The sequence below is a fragment of the Nipponia nippon genome, unplaced genomic scaffold (assembly GCF_047370975.1).
Source record: "Nipponia nippon isolate SJK-2023a ecotype South Korea unplaced genomic scaffold, ASM4737097v1 scaffold_7, whole genome shotgun sequence".
NCBI classification, from domain to species: domain Eukaryota; kingdom Metazoa; phylum Chordata; class Aves; order Pelecaniformes; family Threskiornithidae; genus Nipponia; species Nipponia nippon.
The window spans coordinates 20,464,169-20,486,320 of NW_028262391.1; the positions used below are offsets into that span (position 1 = coordinate 20,464,169).

At 40.0% G+C, this 22,152-nt stretch overlaps 1 protein-coding gene across 1 annotated transcript in view; it reads left to right on the top strand.

Moving 5' to 3' along the window:
- The first annotated feature begins 376 nt into the window (after nucleotides 1-376).
- The window catches only part of CUL3 (cullin 3), a 59,587-nt gene continuing 37,811 nt past the window's right edge, over nucleotides 377-22,152 (top strand). Inside the window, exons 1-2 of the mRNA XM_087739489.1 lie at nucleotides 377-901; nucleotides 20,419-20,616. Coding sequence (XP_087595615.1) covers nucleotides 836-901; nucleotides 20,419-20,616 — 264 coding nt within the window. The 5' untranslated portion in view covers nucleotides 377-835. The remainder of the gene's footprint in view (nucleotides 902-20,418; nucleotides 20,617-22,152) is intronic.

Genomic DNA, 22,152 nt, shown 5'->3' on the forward strand with positions numbered 1-22,152 from the left:
AGGCCCGCTCACGCTTCCCTGTGCGGGTGCCAGAACCCACACTTCAACCCCAGTGAAGCATCCGCCGCCAGCCCAGGACGCGGGGCAGCGCCGGGGCGGGAAACCGCCGGAAAGGACCGCCGCCGCGGCCGCCCTGCCCCGCGCCGCGCGGGCCGCCCCCGCCGCCCGCCCGCCTCCGCCCCGCCCCGCCCCGCCTCCCCGCGCGGCGGTCTCCGCCAATCAGCGGCGCCCTCTCCTCCCGCGCGCCTTCCCCGCCCTCCCCTCTCCGCCCGCGCGACGGAGTCAGCCGCCGGAGAGGGGCCGACCGGCCGTCTCGCGAGAGCGGCGGAAGCCTCGCGAGAGCGGCGAGGCACCCCCCCCCCCCCGCCTCACCCCCCGCAGGCGCCGCTCCGCCCCGCGGCCCTCCCGCCGCCGCCGCCCCCGCCTGCCGCCGCGGCCGGATCCGTCTCTCGCTGGCTGCTGGCTGGGCGGTGGGAAGGGAGAGGAAGGGAGAGGAAGAGGGGGGGCGCCCGGCCCTGCGCACTGAGCGATGTTTGTCCGCCATCGCGGCGGAGGAGGAGGGTGAAGGAAGCGCCGCCGCCGGAGCGAGGGGCCTGCGCCGCCGCCTCGCCCCTCGCCGCCGCCTCCCCCGCCGCTCCCCCCCCCCCCTCCCCCCGGCCCGGCTCGGCCCGGCCCTCCCGCCCTCCGCGCAGCCCCGGGGGCCGCAGCCCGGAGTGAAGGTCGCCAGCGGCCTCCCCCCGCCCGGCCCCCGGCCCCGCTCCCGGGGTCTGCCGCCCCGCCGCGCGTCCCCCGGCGCCCCTCCGGACGGGAGGCGCCGCCGCCGCCGGGCCCGAAGATGTCGAACCTGAGCAAGGGGACGGGCAGCCGGAAGGACACCAAGATGCGGATCCGAGCCTTCCCTGTGAGTACCGGGCCTAGGCCGGGCTGAGCGGCCGCGCCAGGCCCCGGCCTCCGCCTGCCCGCAGGCCCCGCGGCCTCGCCGCCCTGTCAGCCGCGCCGTGTGCCCGGGGCCGCGGGGCGGCGAGCCGGGCCGGCCCCGGGCAGAGGCGGCCTGGGAGGGGGCGGCGGGTGCGAGCGGTGCGGGGTGAGCTGTCAGCTGGCCGGCGGCCTCGGGCACCCCCCGTCCGAGTTACGGGGAGGGGGGCCGGGACGGGCGGGAGCTGCATCTCGGGGGAGCAGTGCTACCTGCCGCACGGCGAGTGGGAGGTGGAGGAACTGGTCCCCGCGATTATCGTCTCCCTCATCAGTCAAGCAGATCAGTTATGAAAATCTACGTACGGCATTGGGGGGCGGGGGGGCTGGTTTCTTTGTTTTCAAGGAAAAGGGCTCAAAGCAGGAGTCGAGGTTGTACGCCTACATCAACAAAATGAGTTAACCCCGGAAGGGGGGGGGTATTTATTTATGTCTTCTGGAGAGTTTCCTCTTGGTGAATTTATTTCGCTCTCTGCTCTGTGAAAGAGGCTATAAGTCGTATGATTATAAGATTTAGGTGGCATAATGCCAGCTGTTCAGAAGATGTTACTATAAACATGTCGGCATAGGTAACTTTCATGCATGTTCGGTAGAGCCATGAGCATGCCATCCCTTTGAGTTACAGAGGGGAATGAGCCAGATTATTAATTTATACTGCCATAAAGCTTGCTGTGTTTTGACAGTTGGTTCAATTAAAGCTTACAACAGAATAACAACTACAGTACTATTAATGGCGTTGAGGAACGAGAGAAATAGAAAAGCTTCAGTTGCCGGAGAATTGCCAGGAAGTGTGTATGTGTTCATCGGTGTATACGTTAAAAAGAAGATACTTAGTTGAGTCACTGGCTTTTAAGGTTTAGCGTTAACTTTTTGATGCTACGTCTGATCCCAGTAGGCAGTAGTGTGGAACTAATGTGCCTTGCCTTTATAGAGAAACTGGACATACCTGTTTATCTTATTTCACTGGCAAGGAATATATCAATATATTTGCTTCATCAAAACTCTTGCTGGTGAAATTAGAGAATTCTTTATATTCTCAGCAGCTGGCTTAATCATAGCAATCTGATTTATACTGTTTTCCTCTTACTCTCCTCTACTTTTAATCATTGACAGTTGCATTTAGTGGTAAAAGTCAAAAGAAAAAAATGGGCTATGAAATTATGATTTTTAGCTGATGAAAGTTTTTTGATCTTCAAATTGTATTTATTTCTTTAAACAGCCTTTTTTAAGAATGTCAACTCTGTTAGGATGTGTTGGATTATAGGAATAAAGAAGACGACTTACTGCAGCGTGGCCAGGGCTTTACTAACAAGTAGTAGGAAAACCTGTACAAAAATAAACCGTGACAAAACCAATATGTTTTATAACAAACTACACCAAAAATATAGCAGTCTTTTAACTTGATAAACAGATTAATGTACTGCAACCATGAATATGTAGATATGGGTCAGCCAACAAAGGCAGACTTAACAATGGGATAAACTTTAGTTTGTGTTTTACTTTTTTCAGCACTTTTATAAATATGCATATGAAATTAGTTTGGGGGGTGAAGAATGCTTGTACAGAGCCCTGCTCTTACATAGAGTTAAACATTGTCATCAGGTTTTTTTCTTCTGAAACTGTTTTTGCTAGCATTGTCTTTCCTTTCAGTTGCTTAGAGAATGTCTAGGTTAAAAGTTTAAAAAAAAATTATCTTATCCCTAAAATAATTCAATAAGTAAATAGGTATCAAGGCCTACACATCTTGAATGTTTGGTTACATCTGTTGACTTCAATTTTTCAGGTGTTCCTTTCCACAGATTTTCTTTCCTAAGACATTTTGTTGACAATCCTGTTGATAAAGCATTTATAGAAAAGAAGCGTGTACTCAGTTGAGAGATTTGGAGTGGTTTCTCTTTCATAATTGCAGAAGGCAATAGCCATAGTTCATGTAAAAATCTTAATGTGAATTTTGTGGAGGCCTAGGTGCTTGTGTAGCTTTGGTCCTGCGAATAGTGCCAGTGACTGCAGCAGGATTATTCATGTCAATGAGGTTGCATTTGTGTGTGGGTAGAGTCTATATTTAGAAAGCGTACTATGCGTACTTCAGCTACTGATCTTCACTCTTTTATCTCAAATTTGGTGGTTCTGCTCTTCAATTCTGAATTAAGGAGTGCTTCCAGAGGTGACTTTGTAGGCTGCTTCGATTTGTCTTCTTATTGATCATCTTTCCTCAGCAGGTCTACCGGTTTTAGATTAGTTTGCTTCGTGCATGGAGGTAGCTATTTAGGAAGCTATAATAACTATTATATTAAACTAGAAGTAGCCGAGTTGGAGAGGTAAGGTTCCTGGAACATAGCAGTGTTATGGTAACTCCCTCCATGTAGGTTCTGTCTCTTTAATATTTTCTATTTTTTATAATATTTTTTATATTTCTGTTATTGTTATATTTTACAGTAGCTAAAGGAAAGGAGAAATAGTAATTTGCAAAATATTACTACTCCAAAGTTTTCTTTTTCTACCTTATTAGAAATTAAGTAGAAAGTGACCAAAACATTTGAAAACCACCAATGTTGTACCTAGAGATCTTAATGTTTTGGAATTAGTTTTATTCTAGATTCCTTCTTTATTATTTCTTGCACTTTGTGGCAGATTATCTGTCATCCCAAGAGTCTATTAATATTTGCTAGCTCCTGGTATGTGCTCTGATGTGCTTTTTCTTACCTCAAGGGCAATGACTGTGAGTATGGGGCGTACTGTTGCTGAAGTTGATTGTAGAGTAATCAAAAATAGTTGAGCAAAATAGTTTTCTATACATTTAATCTTTTCCTTATTTAAAAACTAACTTCTTAGAAAGAAGTTTCTTGTGTTCTCTTGTTGGGCTTGACTTAAACACAGTGATGATCTTTGCATCAGAAGTAGTCCAGATGAGGATGCATTCTTTTTTGAGACTTCGGACTTGGGCATTTTTTTTAAATCTGGAAAGAATAATAGAATTTTTTTTTATGAAAGTTTACTGTATATTCAGTAGAGCAAACTGATGAGGTTAAGCTTGTGCAGTTAAATAACCTTAGGTACCACCGTAGAAGACTTCCATTGTGCTACTTTCAATAACCGCTTATGGCACTTTTAACACCTTCATAATATATAGCTCTTCTATATTTGTATAAGGTCTATCCAGATGGCTTTCAGAGTGGCATTAGAGTTAAAGCGCGAAATGGAATAGTGTAAGAGGGCTTTTACGTGAGCGTAGGTTCTTTTTTCTTAAGCAGTCTTTAAACTTTCTTGTTTCAAATTCATACACACTGCAACAAATAGGAATATGTTGTGGTTGGACGCTAAAAATAACAAAATAATTTCTGAAATGTCGAGTAATTGTTAGTGATGTAAGTTGGGTATAGTTTGTAAGTATTTTTTTTAATTACTCGGAGGAGTGCAGTGGTATTTTTGCTGAACACACAGTATGTGCATTGTGCAAAAATGCAAGTTTGATACTCCTACAAAACATGAATTAATTGCACCTGTTTTGGAGAAGTGTTGGTGGTTGTTTTCTTCCCTTCCCTCCTTTAAAGTACTCTCAGGGTCTCAAATTGGCTCTTGTTGCTTAACTCACAGTGAGCCCGTTACTGCTGGCTAAAGCAATACTTTAAAAGCTCTCAAACAAGCTTGCAGCAAATCTAATTTTAAGATGATTTAGTTGATCTGTGAAAAGTGGCGCCAAAGAATGCTAGATTTGCACTTAAAACTTTTGGAGATACGTGATGTCTATAATGGAGATCTAGCATGTATAAATTATGTTTCCTGCAAGTGTATTTGAGCTGTTTTGCTGTGACTGTGTAGCTAGTGGAAAATAGCAGCTTTAAATGTGTTTTGATGGAAAAGTTGTACAAAGTAAAAAAAAAAAAAAAAAATGCACATTTCTTACAGAAATAAACAGTATGTGAGAATTCTGAAAGCATTTTGGGAATTCTTTTTCAAAATTTTTACAAGTAACGTTAAGCTGTGTTGAATGAACTTTTTTGCAAGAATTCATCCTTCTCTCAATGCAGTATGTCAGTTGTCACCATAAAATTGGTTGGACAGATCTTTCTGAAAACCAGCATGACCCGATGGAGGTTATTGGGTTTCATCTTTACAGTTGGGGGTTTTTTTTGAGTGCTTTTAATCATTTTCATTTCCTGCAGAGCTGTCTTTCCTCTCTAGAGCAAGGCTACAAAACAGTGTTTTGCCAGTTCTCAGAACTATTCCGATGGATCAGTATTATAAGGTTACATTATGAATTCTGGAAAGCATTTAGAGAGATCCTACACATGCACTTGCGATAGAATGAGTCTTTCAAGTGCGTGTGTATATCTATCTATCTATCTATAAGCTTCACTCATTTGTTTTATTTGAAATATTTGTGCCCAAGAAAATTCTCATTTTGTCTGGTCTTGTGCAAAAAGGCAGACAGCCTTTTGTTTCTTTCAACCCCGTTTATCAATTGATGTTACTTCTTCCTCAAAGAAAGTTCTGTAAACTCAGAAGTAAATGGCTTCAACTCTTCCATGAGAAAGTATTAAGGCTCATATTTTCATTGCCACTGCTCCTTTTTCCTCAGATCTAACAGCCACTTCTTTTCAGGGTTTGTGTAGGCAGAAGGCTTTTATTTCCTTTCTTTCTTTCTCAGGGAATGCTGACTATTTTGGTGGTTTGTTTTGAATCTTGGGGAACTGATGATGCAGGTTGAGATAACGTTTGCTAAATTTATGCTTCAACCTATAATGCGTAGAGCTATCCTGTAAATTTTGTCTTACTGGAGCATCTTACAGCAGATAGACCATAGAAAACACATTGAACTCCGCTTAAATTTTCGAGTGTTCAGATTATGTAAGCAATACGTGTATTTCTGCTTTGGTTTATAACCCTCAGAGCATGCGTGCTGTATCGGTGAGTGAATGGAGAGGCATGGAGGATGGGATGAGGATAGAATTGGAGGATGGTTTACTGCAGGCTTTTTCAGTTGTGATTAAAATAATGTAAACCCACTGAGTGCTGCAAGGCCACCTAGTTAACTTAATGTTTTACATGGTTGGCTTTGTGAATCTTGATTGCCTTATATTCTCAAATATAAGAGCATGTTAGCTATTAACCCATATAGTGTATACAGTACTAATAAATTAATGTTCACAACTAAAATTTTAGTAGGTTTAAAACCTAGAAATAAAACAGACCAAAAAAATAAACCACTGTTTATCTTATTCAAAGGAAAAAGGTGTTGTTTTGCTGTAAGTTACAGGAAAACACAGAAATACTTGCTGTTTACTGGAGAGTTAATCTTATGAAGGCCTTCCAGTTTTCACAGATTTTTTTTTTTTTTTAATGAAATGCTGTGAGCAGACTGAATGCCCTAATACGACATTTAGCGTTTTTAAGATATGATAATGCTAATTCCAGGGTAAACTTTGAGTAGTTGTAGGTGGATTTTTGTTTGTTTTTTTCTTTTGAACATACTGTACATATTATCTTTTAGTTGTGGTCTAACCTAATCTCATTAGAATTCCTGAGTTCTGAAGATGTTTGGGGTTCACTTGCAAATTTTCTTGTTTTCCCTTGTTAGTTGGATCTTAGGTTCTGAGCAATCATCATTCCAGTTGGTCTGAGTTTTGAGCAAGTGCCTCTGCATGGCTTTGGAAAGAGTACTGCTGTTCACGGATCTTGCCTGTATTTGAAATTTGCTTGATTTTCATGCAAGAGTATAAAGTGACACCACTAGCATTCTGTTAAGATTTTTATACTGGCTAATTCAATCTCAGTTTTTTCAAGTGGCTTGGTGGGTTTCTCCACCCCCTCATTCTTGTGTTGTATAGTAGTGCGTTATTAAACAGGAATTCACTGTTTTTCTCTGGTAGTGGTAGGTAAAATAACTTTATGAGAGTTGCTATAAAACTGATCAAGAGGTTTTGGTGTTCTATGTGAAGAGTTATAATAATAGTAACATAAAAACAGAAGTTTTTTCTAGGAAAGATTGTTACAATTTTTCAAAATGTTTCTTTTTTAATCTCTTCTGGCAGGTGTACACAGCATAAGTGGCAACATTTCTCAATTTCAAACATATATTCTGAAGTCTTTGGCTTTGATCTGTAGTACAGGTAGTCTTAGTGCAAGTGCTTTTAAATTTTCATCACCACAACAGATCCTCAGTGTCTGATAATCTCTCTGTATGTGGTGAAAACATTTTGTAATAGACTGGGACAGATTTCCTTAAGATAGTTCAATTGAGTCTATTCATAAAACGCACAGTGATTCTGTTACGGTCCAAAATAGGTTCTTGACCTTGTGCGTATGATCGCTGGATGTTATCTTTGGTTTCTAGTAGCTATACATGTGGAAAAACAACTCTTGAGAAGAAGCGAGCTCGTATTTCTCATTCTGAGCCAGTTTTTGTGGAAACAAGGAGTAGGAAATACTGTAGTAAAAAACGATAGCATGGCTCAGCATACTTGTTATCATATGATTGTTACTTTTCTGAAGTTCAGTTAAAGCCAGCAGAATTTTTAAATCACAAATTGTTCTTTTGTGAAGGTGCAAGTACTGGTATATCAGCAGAATTAAGTACTGTTAGATGACTTAACAAAAGAACTTCCATATCAACATTTTTAACATATGCATTTCAGGGAAGGAAAAAAGTGCGTTTAATACCCAACTACAGCAAGGAGGACAAAACTGTAATAAACATTTACATTTGGATGGTGCTTGCTGTGGAGTTGCCTAGTTTCTTTAATTAGTTGTGCATAAAATTAGCGTTTGAGGGCTGGAACTGTCTTGCTTGTAGTTTAAATCAGGTATAATAGTATGCAGAATGTACGCACATAACATTCATTTCTTGTACATGTAGTCTGAGTACAGGCTGTGTGTGTCTGTTTCTTACATTTTGTGTGTGAAGAATCTTTATTGAAATAAATACTTTCTTTTTACTTTCACGCTACTTTTCTTTTTAAAGTGTTGGTACCATCTGAGTGGACCTATTTTTTGATATTTTGATGTACGTGGATATCATTTCCCTGTGTAGCTCTGGATTTGTTTTTCTGTTGCACTCGTTTCAGTGTTAGTCTTGCTCTTCCGGGCACTGCTGATTTGTGCATCCGATCATGGTGTATGCATTATATGGTGCAAAAATCCCCTAGAGAAGGGTTGTTGTCAGCATGCAGCGGTATTGATTATCTGTAAATGTGTAAGTGATTTATTAAGTGTATCATCTTCCTTCCCCTCCCCGAAGTAAGCTGAGAAAAAAAAATATCCTCTGTTGGCCTCTGTCTACTATAAAATTTTATCTTTTATTTACTATAAAAGTTCTCAAATTGTTATGCTGTTGTCATTATGGAGGAGGATTTGTCATCAAGCCCTAAAAGCCTCTAAAGGCCCTTCTGCCCCCCAATCCCCTTCTTCCTTCATCATCCTCAGATCATTCTTTGTGTTCCTTGTTTTGAAATGGTTTCAGGAAGTGTGTGTACAATCTGTAGAAATTGGTGTGTATTTCACAGATTTCCTCTTTAAATAGTGTTGATTTTTGAACAATTGTAGAATATTGAACTACTTGCAGGTTAATTGAAAAAAACCCAGAAATAATACCTGTGGGATTTGCATTGAAGTTGAGTGGGCAAGGAATGGGCCATTTGTGGTTCAGGGAAGCTTTCTGAATCCAGGTCATCGAGGCTGGGAAGTTAATGAACTAATGGATTTTTTCACTTGGAGAGATGATACCCCTGAGGAGACTCAGTGCCTTCCACAGAAAGTACGGATGTGCAGAACAGCATTGCTCTTTCCTCTGGCAGTTCTTAACTGGGATTGAAGCACGCAGCATCTCGGTTATGCTTTAAAGTCATTATAATGTTAATTTTATACAAGTCATCAATATAAAAGATTTGCCAAAAAACCCCATGAATTTGCCTCTTATTAAATGGATGCTATTTATTTCTACTTTGTAGTGTTGCGATGGTCATCTTAAAACGAATAGAAGTACAATCACATACTGAATTAAAGTTTTAAACCGTTTTGACTTAGGTTAAAAAATAAAAAAGAACTATTTCTGTTGGTTTAGAGTTAGGAGTGATACGAGTAGCAGGCTGGGGTGTAATAGTGCTGCTTCTGCGGACAGTGACCTGTTGTTTGTTATGGCAGTTTCAAGACAACCTACTGCACGTTACCTGGAATGTTGCAGTCCCACACCTGGGTTTTAAAAGGAGATGAAGAGAGTCAGGGACCTAAATCCCATCGAAAATTGAGAGTTCCAGCAACTTTTAATCTTTGCTAGTAAATCTTGTTAGGTTATAGGTAAACAAACAACTTTCCTTTCTGCTCTTAAGTCTTTAGTAAATTGGAAGTAATTACAGTGGAAGAGCCACCTTCCTTCTACTGCAGCGTACTGCCTGCACATATCCCACCTAAGCCCACCTTCCTTCTACTGCAGCGTACTGCCTGCACATATCCCACCTAAGCTGCTTTGAGGAAATTTGCAGTCAAACTTACTTTGTGGTAGTTTGTTCATAGTCGCATAGTCCTCCAATTTTGAAAAGCATGTCCGTGGCTGTTCTAAGATTTTATTGCAGTGGAATGCTAAATGACTTGAATGAGTTTTTTTAGGATCTGGCCCTTGTTTGTAAATGGGGAAAGGCATGCCCAGTAGTTTATAAAATTTTGTGCCACTGTTTCCACTGTCTGTCATTTCACCTTTGACAAGAGCCTGTTTGACAGCTACGGATACACAGCTGAGCTCCTGAAGTTCAGAACTACCTGTCCCTCCCCATGCTTTCTGGACCTCCAGGATCCTGCTGACAGATGAGATGGATGATTCACTCCCAGAAATTCAGCTCTTCTTCATTCCATTTCTGCTGTTCTAATTAGGTTCAAATATTTTCTTTTAACACCAGCTTTGTTTAGGATAGAAACCTTAAAGCTATTGTATTTCCTTCAGGAACATATTTCCTGCTGCTACACAAGCCTCTCAGAATTTTTTTTCCATAACTTTAATTTGAGGAAACTTATCTTAGGATTGCTACTTTTGAAGTGAGTCAAGAGGACTCTGAACTTCTCATTAGTCTTCAAAATATTGATATTCATTTTCGTTCTTTTGGGCAGGAGAGAGGAAGTAGGCAGATTTTTGGTGTCAAAGCTTGTATTTATTCCTCTGTTTCATTCAGAACGGATTTTTTTTTTTTTTGAGTTAAGCAATCCTGACCCAATATACTCTTTTTTTTCCACCGATGTTTTTTGCACCTTAAGTAATCAATACAACTACTGAAATAAGCCAAAAAATTATTTCATGTCTGAAAACGCTTCTGTTACCTTGCAAAGTTAAACATGAAAGATCAGACTTTTTGAAGTGTAAACTTAGATCTAGGCTTCAGCTCTAACAGTTTCCAAATTAGTAAGAGAAGTTTCAGAAGTATAGACAGCTCTTCCTTACTGTTGTTAGGTTGAAGTGTTCTTAGGAAATAAGTGGTTTCATTACAGGTGTTTTATAATCCTCCTCCATTTTCAGGCACTATAGTAATGAGTGCTGTAGAAATGTCATTGAATGTTTTTAAAAGAACCTTAGTTAATAATACAGGCAATGTCGCTATTTTGGCTGTAGAAGCACTTCCATTCTATAGCAGTGACAACTATCTTTTGAACTAGAACTTCCTATATTTAGCCTAGTACCAATTCAGTTCTTCTAGAAGCTTGAACAAAATCAGCTAATTGTTATCTTTTAAATGCAACTTTTTTAAAAACAAATTTCATAACCTGATGGGTGGTGGGCAGAAGTTTGCACTGTGGCAGGGGGAGATTTACTCATTTACAGATAATGCCTTTTGGTATTTGAAAAGGCATTTATATTTGTTTGCAGATGCTGGGGGGGGGGAGAGGAAGGGTAACTTAAAAACTTGGGTTTCTGTATTTTCAATTAAATACTATTCTGCTATCCTCTTTGGGCAAAGCATGTAATTCCAGGATAAAGTCCCTAGTGTAATTAGTAGCATCTTTGAAAGCTTATGTTGAAAAGAAGTTAATTTTGGTCTCCTTTCTTTGGTTTTCCACAGTATCCAGCCCTGCTGGAGGACAACATCCTTCAGTCCTTGCTGACTAAAACATATGTATTTCAAGGGGTTCAGGTCTTGTGGAAAATAAATAGTAAGACAGATGAGTGTATGAGAGGCACAGTTAAGCTTTGTGTAAATGATCTTAGATACAGTATTTACTGACTTTGATTATCCTGTGGTGTTATTTAACTTACTGATGTAGTTTTTATACAGAACCTTAAAGACTGGTCTATGTGAATCCATAGATACTAATAAGTCAATGAGAAATGAGGCTGGTGAGCTATCATTCATTTTTCATTGCCCCACTCAGACTTGTAATATTCTGCTTTTATCTGTATTAATGAGAGTTCTGTTTTTATCTGTATTAATGAGAGTGACTGTTTGAAGGTGCATTTTGTAAGTTGAGCATCATGAATTCGAAATTGAACCCATAAGTTGATTTTTAGACAGTATAACACAGTTTGGGGACTACCCTTAACGGACCTGCAGGAGAGGAAAAAGATAGGCAAGTCTTGTCCACGAACTTAAAAGTGTCATGCAAGAGTCTGCATCTCTAATAGAAAAGTTGAAAGAATTGGCAAATCAGAAAGTCTCAATGGTATTAGAGAGTAGCGAATACACATGGACCTTGTTATGAATGAAATAGGTGCTGTTACATACCATGCTTCTGCTCTTTACTGCTGACTAAATATGTTGTCTTTTACAGTTGGGATATGCTGTGAAACTGTTTTATGAAAGACTGTTGACCTTAGTCTTTGTGCATATGATGTATTCTTATAGTTGCTCATTAGTAGTTACAAACACTTAGTACTAGTTGGTGTTGGGAAAGTGTGTGAAGGTCTGTAAATGGAGAGATGTCTATGCTCACAGAATCAGCACTGCGTAATTTTGTGTTTCAGTTTATATTTAGTTGCCTGTCTCTCTAGATTGTCTCCATTTGTTTTGCATTTTTTAAAGAAATGAAACAAAAAGTTTCAGATTATCTTTTGCCTTGTGTTTATTCAGTAACTGGTGGCTGCTCAGATTTACATAGTTCATAGTCACAGTTCAGATGAACTCGGTGTTTGGGAGGAGTTGTTTTTCTCATTTTTTTTGCCCTTTCCTCCAGGATATTATGTTCCACAGATTTGCAAGACTGAAGTTGAGGAAGGGCATTTGGGAAAAATGAAGAAATTATGTTCAATAAAATTTGAAATCTAGAATAACTGAGATATGTTGGGAGTTCAGGATCAGTCTCATTCTTCTGAATTGGTTCCTAAAATATGAAAGAGAAACGAGTCTCCGATCTTTCTTTAAATTTGTTCAGTCTCCTAAACATGTCAAAACTGTTGCTGCAGTGTGACATTTTCTATTAAAGACTTGTTTTAAACTTTTCATATAGAGCGTTAAATTGCTATTGTGTGGTGAAGCTCCTGTCAGGTCTCCCTGTAACACAGACAAATGTTACCGTTTGAGAGGAGGAGCAAGTCTTTTTTCCTAGGTTTACTAGAAAATGAAGTTCTTGGAGGATATTACAGTTTGCTGTAAAGCTTACCGAAACCAACCAACCAAAACCCTTTCTCTTCAAGCCCCCACCCCACAGCAGCACTTATTTTGTGTTGAGACCAGCAGTGCTCTGAGACAATGCCTTGGAGGTAGACCAAATCTGTCAATCACTATGCAGGAGGTACTACTCCATCTTTTAAGGAACAATCAATTTTTAATCTACTTACCTCTTCTGCTCCCTGCTGGCAGAATAGCTTTTCATCGCTGCAGAACCTATTTAAGCAAAGTGGACAAGGAAAGGGTTTTGCCTAAAATCCTGCAGCTCTTGGGTGTTTCAGTTGACAAAGAGGATTCCTTTTTTTGACTTAATTACGTCTTCTGCTTGCATCTGCTGGGTAAAGCCTGACGGAGCTGGGAAGGAGAGGTGGATATTGCAATTCCTGCATTTCTGCTACTGACTGAGTATTGTCATGGAGCCCTGCCTATTCTACAGAGGCTTGAGCCTTTTTGGGGGTCAGACTAGAGTTGATTTTTCTCTTGGCCTTTGTGGGATTACTCTCAGCACTGGTCACTCAGCTCATCTTCTGCATCTGGAATGGAGCACGGTGCAGGCCACGAATATTCCTTGCAGGAGGAATCTGGAGAAGTTTAGTTTAGAGACTTCACACCCAAACAAGGGAAAGGCTTGAATATCAACGGATGAGTGAAGAACAAAACACAGATATTAAAAATGGTGTCAATATTTAATGTTGTAAGTGATAACTGGCAGATGCCATAAGCAAACTATAGGCATAGATTCACCCCCACCACACACACCCTCCGAGGGAGTATAATAGTGTAGTAGGCATTTCCTGACACTCCTAGGAGATGTGGATTATACTGGATCGTCATCTCCAGTTGTTGTTAGAGTTGTTGTTATAGGTCAACATAGGAGCAAAAGCCTAGTTATTAGGACCAGTTTTTATAGCACTTTGCCATGACTTCCCCATGACTCTTTCAGCAGATGGCCAAAGTGGAGTAGCAGCCCCGATGCAGGAAAACAACAGTAGGTCGGGGTGCCCCTCACTTTCTCCATGCTCCTTCCCTTAGCTTCCAGTCATGTTTTCTGGTGTGTAACAGTCAACCTATGCAGATAACACTATTGAGGAATTTTGTGCCTGGTGTTTTTGGTTGTTCAGAGATTAGTTGTTTTTATCTGTGAGTGTGTCTTATGGAGTTGTTCGCTTCTTGACATACTGGTGTTTCTTAGGCAATGAGGTGTAGCCAATGTATCCTCTTCCAGATACGCTCTTTGCTACACAGTGATGAAAACTTCAGAATTGAGAGAAGTGTGAATATTGAGCTCTCCATTTGTTATTAATAGGAATGCATTTTATCTGCTCTGTAGTTGAAGAATATGTAGTTCCATATCTTAATATGCCATTTTTCAGAGATATTCTTGGAGCAAACACTAGACAATATATCTCTGTCACTGTAAGTTCTTGTCTTTTAAATTAACAATATTGGAAGAGTTTATAAAAATTCAAGTAGTGATCAGGTTCTGAGGGAGAAGGTGTTCTGCTCTTGCCCTTTTCTGGATAACCTCAGCCAAGCTTCATCCAGAATGAAGGATCCAGGCTAAGGATGCTGAGTTATCGTGTAACAGACTATTTAATACTATCTTGATGAATGCCCTGTCTTGAAATGGGAGTGAAGACTGTTAGTTTTGACAGCCCCCCTTGTCTCTTGCACTGCAGGGTCAGGACCCCTGTGGTGGCAGTTTTAGATGGCAGCAGCCAGCCCCTGCTCATTTTGTCTGCTGAGGGATAGGAAATGGGGGAGTGAGAACAGGCTGCAATTACTAGGTGCAAATGTTTACTCCCAGAGCTGCTAACTAACTTTAATTGTTGGTATTGAAGGACTCACTTCCTTCAAGGTAGAGAGCGTAAACACTTGCATTCTGTAATTTCAATGGATTCTCACTCCAGTGCTCTGGGGTATTAGACCTAAAGGATGTCATGGAAAGGAATGAGGCAGATGATGGTTGCATTTTTTGAAAATTTTGAGAAACATTGCTCTGCAGTAATTGTTTCCAAATTGATCTGTTTCACCTGGTAGTGCGTAGAATCGTGATAAACACTCTGCAGCTAGTCTTTAGAAAAATTGAGTAGTAATGTTTGTGACTTCTTAAAAGTAAAAACGTCCTGCAAGTGTGTTTACAGTCTGTTAAAACTTCTGAGAATTAACAATGGCCTGTTTGGTCTGAGATCTTTGTGCAGACTTTATAGAACTTGTCTAGAAACTCCTTCTGCAAGAAGGATGAGAAGCTGTGTCTAGTCACTAGTCTTGTGAGTACTAGTTCACATGCCTCCTGTTTCTGCTCGTTGGTAAACCTCTGTGGATTCTCCTGCCGAGATTCTGTAGGACATCTATTACCTCTTCCTCGCTTCTTTCTTAACCGCCTCTTGTTTAAGAAGACTAAATAGCTGCTTCCAGTAAAAGTAAGCTGGTGTAAACCGTGAAGAATTCAGCAGGTTCTTAACAGTTTACTCCTGTAACTGCCTTTCCTTACAATTCACAGCACTTAAGCATGGTTATGTAAGTAAGAGGAGCAAGTTCTGTAGTGTTAAGGGCAAAATGACCAACTGACAAGAACATGAAATGAAGTTATGTTCAAAGGAAACAGTGTTGTAAAAGCTAAATTGCATAGAATGGAAATTACACCCCAAAGCCTTTATTTCTATGCAAAGTAATCTGGATTTCCAGCAGTAGATCTGTTTGTTCTGCGTGAATCTGGGAGTTTTAGTGTTGTTCTTTGACAGTAGTTGGTATAAGCTAGGGAACAAATGCCTGGTTCCAGTGGTGACCACAAGCATTTTGTTGTTCATCTTTGTTATCCTGCGATTCATTTCAGTTGGAAGTCTGGTACTGGCAGTTTTAATAGGTCACACTTACTAAGGGAGCCTTGGCTTCCTTGGTGTACAGCTGTAATGTGTATCACCAAACCACAGAATGGTTGAGGTTGGAAGGCACCTCTGGAGGTCGTCTTGTCCAGCCCCCCCCCGCTCACGTGGGGTCACCTAAAGCCGGTTGCTTAGGACTGTATCCAGGTGGCTTTTGAATATCTCCAAGGATGGAGACTCCACAACCTCTCTGGTCAACCTGTGCCAGTGCTTGGTCACCCTCACAGTAAAAAAAGTTTCCCTAATGTTCAGAGGAAATCTCCTGTGTTTCAGTTTGTGCCCATTGCCACTGGTCCTGTCACTGGCCACCACTGAAAAGAGGCTGGCTCCCTCTTCTGTACACCCTCCTTTTAGGTATTTATATACATTGATTTGATCTCCCCGAGGCTTCTCTAAGCTAAACAGATCTGACTCTCTCAGCTTTTCTTCATACGAGAGGTGCTCCAGTCAGTTACGTTAGTGGCCCTTCACTGGACTCTCCAGTGTGTCCGTGTCTCTCTCGTACTGAGAAGCCCAGATCTGGACACAGTACTCCACATGTCTCACCAGTGCTGAGTAGAGCCCTCAACCTGCTGGCAGCACTCCTCCAAATGCAGCCCAGGATACCATTAACTTTCTTGTCTCAAGGGCCTGTTGGCTTGTCGTCAACTTGATGTCCACCAAGAGCCCTGGGTTCTTTCCTGCCAAGCTACTTTCCAGCCAGTGGGCCCCAGCATGCACTAATGCATGGGGTTGTTCCTCCCCAGGGACAGGATGTTGCACTTCCCTTTGAACTATGTGACTTGAAAGGAGATGATAATAGTTTGTCTGAAGTTATGTGTTAATATCATAACTACTGGAGTTTAGCTGTTTGCCCCTTTTGATTTAAGGAATGCTGATAAAGTTACTCAAGAGGTGATGTCTGTAGTGTTAGCTTCTAGGCGGGAGACCTGAGAAGTATATTCAGGACTGTTACTATCTTTACCTGCTGGTGTCATGCTCTTTAGTTGATAATGGCAATAGATTGCTGATAGTGATTGTTTATTCGGTCTTGGAGATTTTAATAGGGTAGACAGACATTGTTAAAGAAAGGGCTTGCATGTATCTGATCCTGCACTGTGGCAGTACTGTGTAATAAAGGACCTTTTGAGTCCTTTGCAGACTTTTTTTTTTTGGTGAAACAATTGCACTTTCATGTACACTGATATTTTAGTTTCAGTTCCTCAAGATGTACTTCTGCTATACTTTGAGTTCAGATGTTTGTGTTCAAGTTGCATCTTCGAATCATTAGCATTTGGGCAGCGGTTTGTGGAAGTTTTCCAACTAGTGGCTTCTTACAAACAGCTATGTCTCCTGCCAATAACAAACTTGATCTCTCTCCCATTCCCCAAGAAAGGTAATGTTCAGATAAACTGGAGTACATTAACACATTTCCTGTCTTTGGACACTGGCTTCTTACTATCTTGGTGAATCTGGCTGCAAACACTACTGAAATTACTGTGATTTTGCTTCTGAAAGCTTTTCTGAACCTGGGTGGTTTTTTTCCAAAGCACCAGCAGAAGCAGTAATCTAGCTTCTGCTTAAATCTGCAAGAATAGAAGGCACAAGCAAGGCAACTGTATCACAACTGTGGAGTTCGCTTTTAATATACAACCATTGGAAGAAGTCTGGGAATGAGCATGGAAAAACATTTGGGTTCTGATCCTCCTGTATTCGTATTTGTGGCAGCGGATCACTTACAGGCTTTATTGTTGATAGGGATCTAGAGAGTTGCATAAATCTTCACTGTTGGGTCAGACTGGGGGATTAGGATCACAGTTCTTTAATAGTGTTTTTAGAGATGCTTTTGTACAGAATTCTGAAAGATGCCAAAATGTTCTAGTAGCATCACAAACATCTATTGCCTAGTTGTTTGGGTTTTTTTAAATATGTGTGCAAGCCCGACTTAAGGCAGGGGGATGAAAAGAGATGAACCTATGAGTTAAATAATCCAAGGGTAGATACAGTCACTGCAATTCTTACATAACTTTGAGGATAATGATACAGAAAGACCTCTTCTGTTCAAAAGCTAAACAACTTTTCAACAGTGGAGAGGAAATAATAAATTTTTGCTCAAGCTTTACTTCAGTGACTTACTGTCCGATGGAGCGGAGTTATTTAAAGTATTAGGAGTCTTTGCTTTGTTAGAAAACACTGCTGCAAACAAGCTAGCAACGCTAGATCTTTTTTGGAAGACAGTGCTCTTCTGACTTCATGTCCTGGAACTTTAGCAAACCTGTTCCCACAAAACCTCACAGATATTAATCTAAAGTCAGTCAGTAGCAGAATAGGAAGCTGCACTGAGAAGCAGAGTCCTTCATGCTTAATCCTAAAAGGTAGTAAGATAAGTTTATAATACTATTTAAAATATTTCTGTGTATTTATCCCCTGGAGATGTGTACTCCTTAAAATTGCCTTTTATGGATCTTTCTTGTGCTTCCAGAGCAGCTCGTGGTGTGTCAATTGTTAAGTGGCAGAAAGCTCTGTGTTCATGTTTGTATTCAGTGAGTTTGGAGCAAATAATGTTACAATCATTCCCTCATTTTTTTTACAGCATTTGGATTAAAAGTAGAAGAATTAAACAGTTCACTTTTAGCTTTTTCTTGAATAGATCCAAATTATTAGATGTACTGCTTATCTGTAATATACAGAAACGTTTACCGGCTGACCAACCCAGAAACAGCAGTGCTGTAATACCTCATCAAACTGGTGGCTGGTGATTTGCCTGTTTTATACAGATCATACTTTTTTTTTAAATACAGTGAGCAATTAATTTGCAGTTGAGATAAAAAGGTTGTCATGTTGGCTGGGAGATTTTTGATTAGCAAGGGGAGAAAATGGCATGGAAAAATGGCGAACTAGCACATGGAAGTGTTAGTTTGAGTCTATGCTTTGTTTGAAAACAAAACCTCATTTTTTTTGGAAAGGAAAACTGAAAAGCTTTTACTTGGATTGCTGTCTGCAATTCTAAATGGTTGCCTTCATTATCAGTACTTGTAAAATTGCTTGTTCAGGAAGGCTTTAGAAAATAATTTCCCTGAAGAGGCACCAATGTAGCAAATGCAAATTAAAAAGAAAATAACTGACCTTTCAATATTATACATAGCAGAATAAGCAAAAAGCAGGGGACGATGACTTTCCACCATTTCTCTGTTACTGTGAGGTTTTGGTTTTGGGAGATAGGGAGCTAAGAATTTTTGAATGTGTTTGTGATTTTTTTTTTTTGTTTGTTTTAGATATACAATGACATATCTCTTAAGTTTTGGGTACATACAGATTAGTAGGCTAGCACATCTGGTATCAGGAGAGTGGAAAAAGTAGCGATAGGATTATTTTTTATCATTAAAATCTTTGTATTTAACCAAAACTCCAGAAGACGAGAAGGATGGAGAAGTATGTGTCTCTTTTTTTTTTTATTTTTGTTCAGCAGCCCATTCCCTCCCAAGGCTGTGAATGGCTTATCTTTATTATGAGCTGTACTTTTATTTATAATGTCTAGAAAACTTGATATTTTGAAGTTGCACATTAAAATGTACCCTTAATGAAAAAAGTTCTGCTAATCATTGTGTGTGATTACAAATGCAGGCAAATCTAGTCTTCCACGTCTTTCCTCTATTCACTTAGTAGTTTTGGGGTGGAAGGGGAGGGAGAAGAGAGGTAGACCAGGGCTGGTCATGATTTTCCTCTATGATGTCATAGCATTATTCTTTACTCTTCTACTACTTTCAGCTCTTATTTTCAAGGCTGCTTTGACAGCATTGGTAGACTCAGGGATGTTTTCTTTCTCCACAGTAGTTCTGGGAATAGTGGCTTTTTTCTTCCCTTTAGCCTTTTTCTTTAGATGTAAAATGCTACATCAGTTCCTTTTTGTATAAACTAAACCAAACTTAACTTTAAACATAGCATTTTAAATTTGGTTCAATTAAAAAGTGTTAGGTTAGGTTTTTTTCAGTTGGGTGATGAAACTTGGCTAAGTCATAAACTTTAAGCAATACTGACATCTGATATTTTGTTGCTACACTTATTTACCATCCCAGATACTGCTTTATCTATAAAGCATCATATGTTGAAGCACCTTTGCATTGGTAAAGCACAATTGTAAACTGATTCACACTAAGCACTAGATAGTAGAGGACAAAAGTTGGTTTGCTGTTATATTGAGACTATTTCTTATGAGAGTTTCTGTCTGAATTTTTCTTTACTGCTGTAGTTTTTATTTGGTGTATTTACTGAAGTGTATAGTGTCTGAATAACAGATCAAGCGGATGCATATTCTGCTTAGTGCTTGAAGTTATTTAACCATATTTGTGCAATGGAAATATGTTCAATACAGATGCTAATTTTGGACGTTTGTGGGGGTTTTTCAACAACACCTGTAAGTATTTAAATTGTAGGCACAATATTGTAGGCATGTAATTCTTTGGCCATTAGTACATTGCTGTAAATAAAGAATACTTAGTTAGCTCAAGCAGATGACTATGTAAGTTTGTTAACTCTGTGTCAGACTTTATTATCTTTTATTGTGCAAGTTGATTTGGGGTCTGGTTAAGCAGATCAGTGTTGCAGCACGATTTATGACGTCCCAAGCAGCATGTTGCATGGGAGGAAAGTTAACTGACTATCATTGTTAGCACTGTGGAGGAAGAGTAGGGAGGGACTCATGTCCACGATTACCTGCCTTCTCACCTGCACAGGCTCTGGGGTTGTGTTTCGTGGATTTGCAGCTCTGAAGGAGAAAAGCATTAAACTTTTACAAATTATAGTTTTCATAATTATTTATTGAAATCCCTACTAGTTGCATACTGTTTTTCTTTTGATCAAGTTTGAGAAACCTCGTGATAATGGAATCAACAAAATGTGGCAGAAGCAATTACTGCTCCTGGAGTTACAACTTCTAAAGATAACTTTCTGTAGTGATCTTTCTTGATTCTAAACAATAATGTATTGTTTTATTTTTACAGATGACTATGGATGAGAAATATGTGAACAGCATTTGGGATCTTCTAAAAAATGCGATTCAAGAGATCCAGCGTAAGAACAATAGTGGCCTCAGTTTTGAGGAGCTGTACAGGAATGCATATACAATGGTGTTGCATAAACATGGCGAAAAACTCTACACTGGACTAAGAGAAGTGGTCACTGAGCATCTAATAAACAAGGTATGTAATTTTATGAATTAAAATTGAGGTGTCTTATATGAAAGAATTCTGGATAGTTATTTAAATGACCAAAAAAATCTAACTTTATTATGTTGTTGTGTTGCCTGGTGTTGAAATTGTATTCCTACCCTCAAAAAAGGTAGCTTAGAGCTAACATCAAGCTTAAATGACTTCATATTCCAGATACTGTTTGTTGTAAGTTACTGATGGAGGGCAGACCATAGGAAGTATTTGAAAGTGTATAACAGGAAACAACCTTAGCTGAAGCATAACTGTTGAGAGCTGGGAATTTTTTAAAAAAGGTTTGTGGCCTTTTGGTGGCGTTTTCTGATTTTCTCAGAACAAATTTTGATTTGACTTCCGGTTAGTTTTTTCATCTGTGGAACAAAATAAACACCAATGTAAGAACCTGTTTGTTATGGGCTAATGAACTAATTCACAAGTTAATGAGAGTTGTGCTAGGATTATGCTATTTAAAGAGGCGGTAGGCAATGTACAAAAACAGCAGCTCAGCAACAACAGAAGTCCTGAGTAGTCTGCATTCTGTCATTTCAGCCTTTTCAAAACCACGTTAATTCAGTCAAAATGACATGCAGAAACTCCGTGTTTCTGAAGATGTATCATCTGAGAAAAGGGCTCTTCACAGCTTGTGTTAAACCATGGAACCACCTCTTCAGTCTTTGTGAGGGAAGTTTAGGGTTGATTAATAAGTATGTCATTAAAAGAAGTTAAAACTCTCTTTTTATGAGTCTAGATAATATTTAGTGGTAATAGGATCCTAAGTCTAGGGAAGATGCCTGCCTTACTCCTTGCGGTAACATCCATAGCTGCCTGTCTTTGAAAAGAGACACGTGTCCGCTTTGATCCCATATACTGGCTGGGGGTCCAGGTGGAGTATCGGATTTTTGTCCTGTTATTACAACATTTGAAAAGGGAAGTCATACACCATCATGTGTCTTGGATGATTCCTTCTGGCTAAATTACAGAGAGTGGATGGGAGGTTTATGTCTAAATAATGCATAATGCTTGGGGAGCTTTTTGTGCATTCTAACTGGAGTTACTGCTGTGGCAGAGAAGTGTGTTATTTCTTTTCTAAAATCTTAGTTTTCAAAGATGTAGTCCAGACAAGTATAGTCTAAAACTGCTTTGAATATGGGGCTTTTTTACTGTTTGCACGAGAGGAAACATCATGTGTGAAGTGGCTAAATAATTTATGGCTCTATTCTATAATTGTAGCGCATCTGTGACTCTCAAACACTTCTGTTTTCATAATCTGTGCATTCATAATCTGTACTATTCATATAAAACGTGGCAAATGGCTGAGGCTTTTTGTGCCTTGTTCTTGTATATGCCTATGTTTACAGTCTATACTTAATAATAATCATGATGCTAAACTTTTATTCTTCCTAGGCTTTAGTTTATCCTGGTTTAATTTGAGGAAAGCTTCTTATCTTTCTTCCTAGCTATTCTGCATATTAAAAATTATCCATATGCAAAATTAATTATTCTGAATTGCTGATTGTGGCAAACTGACAA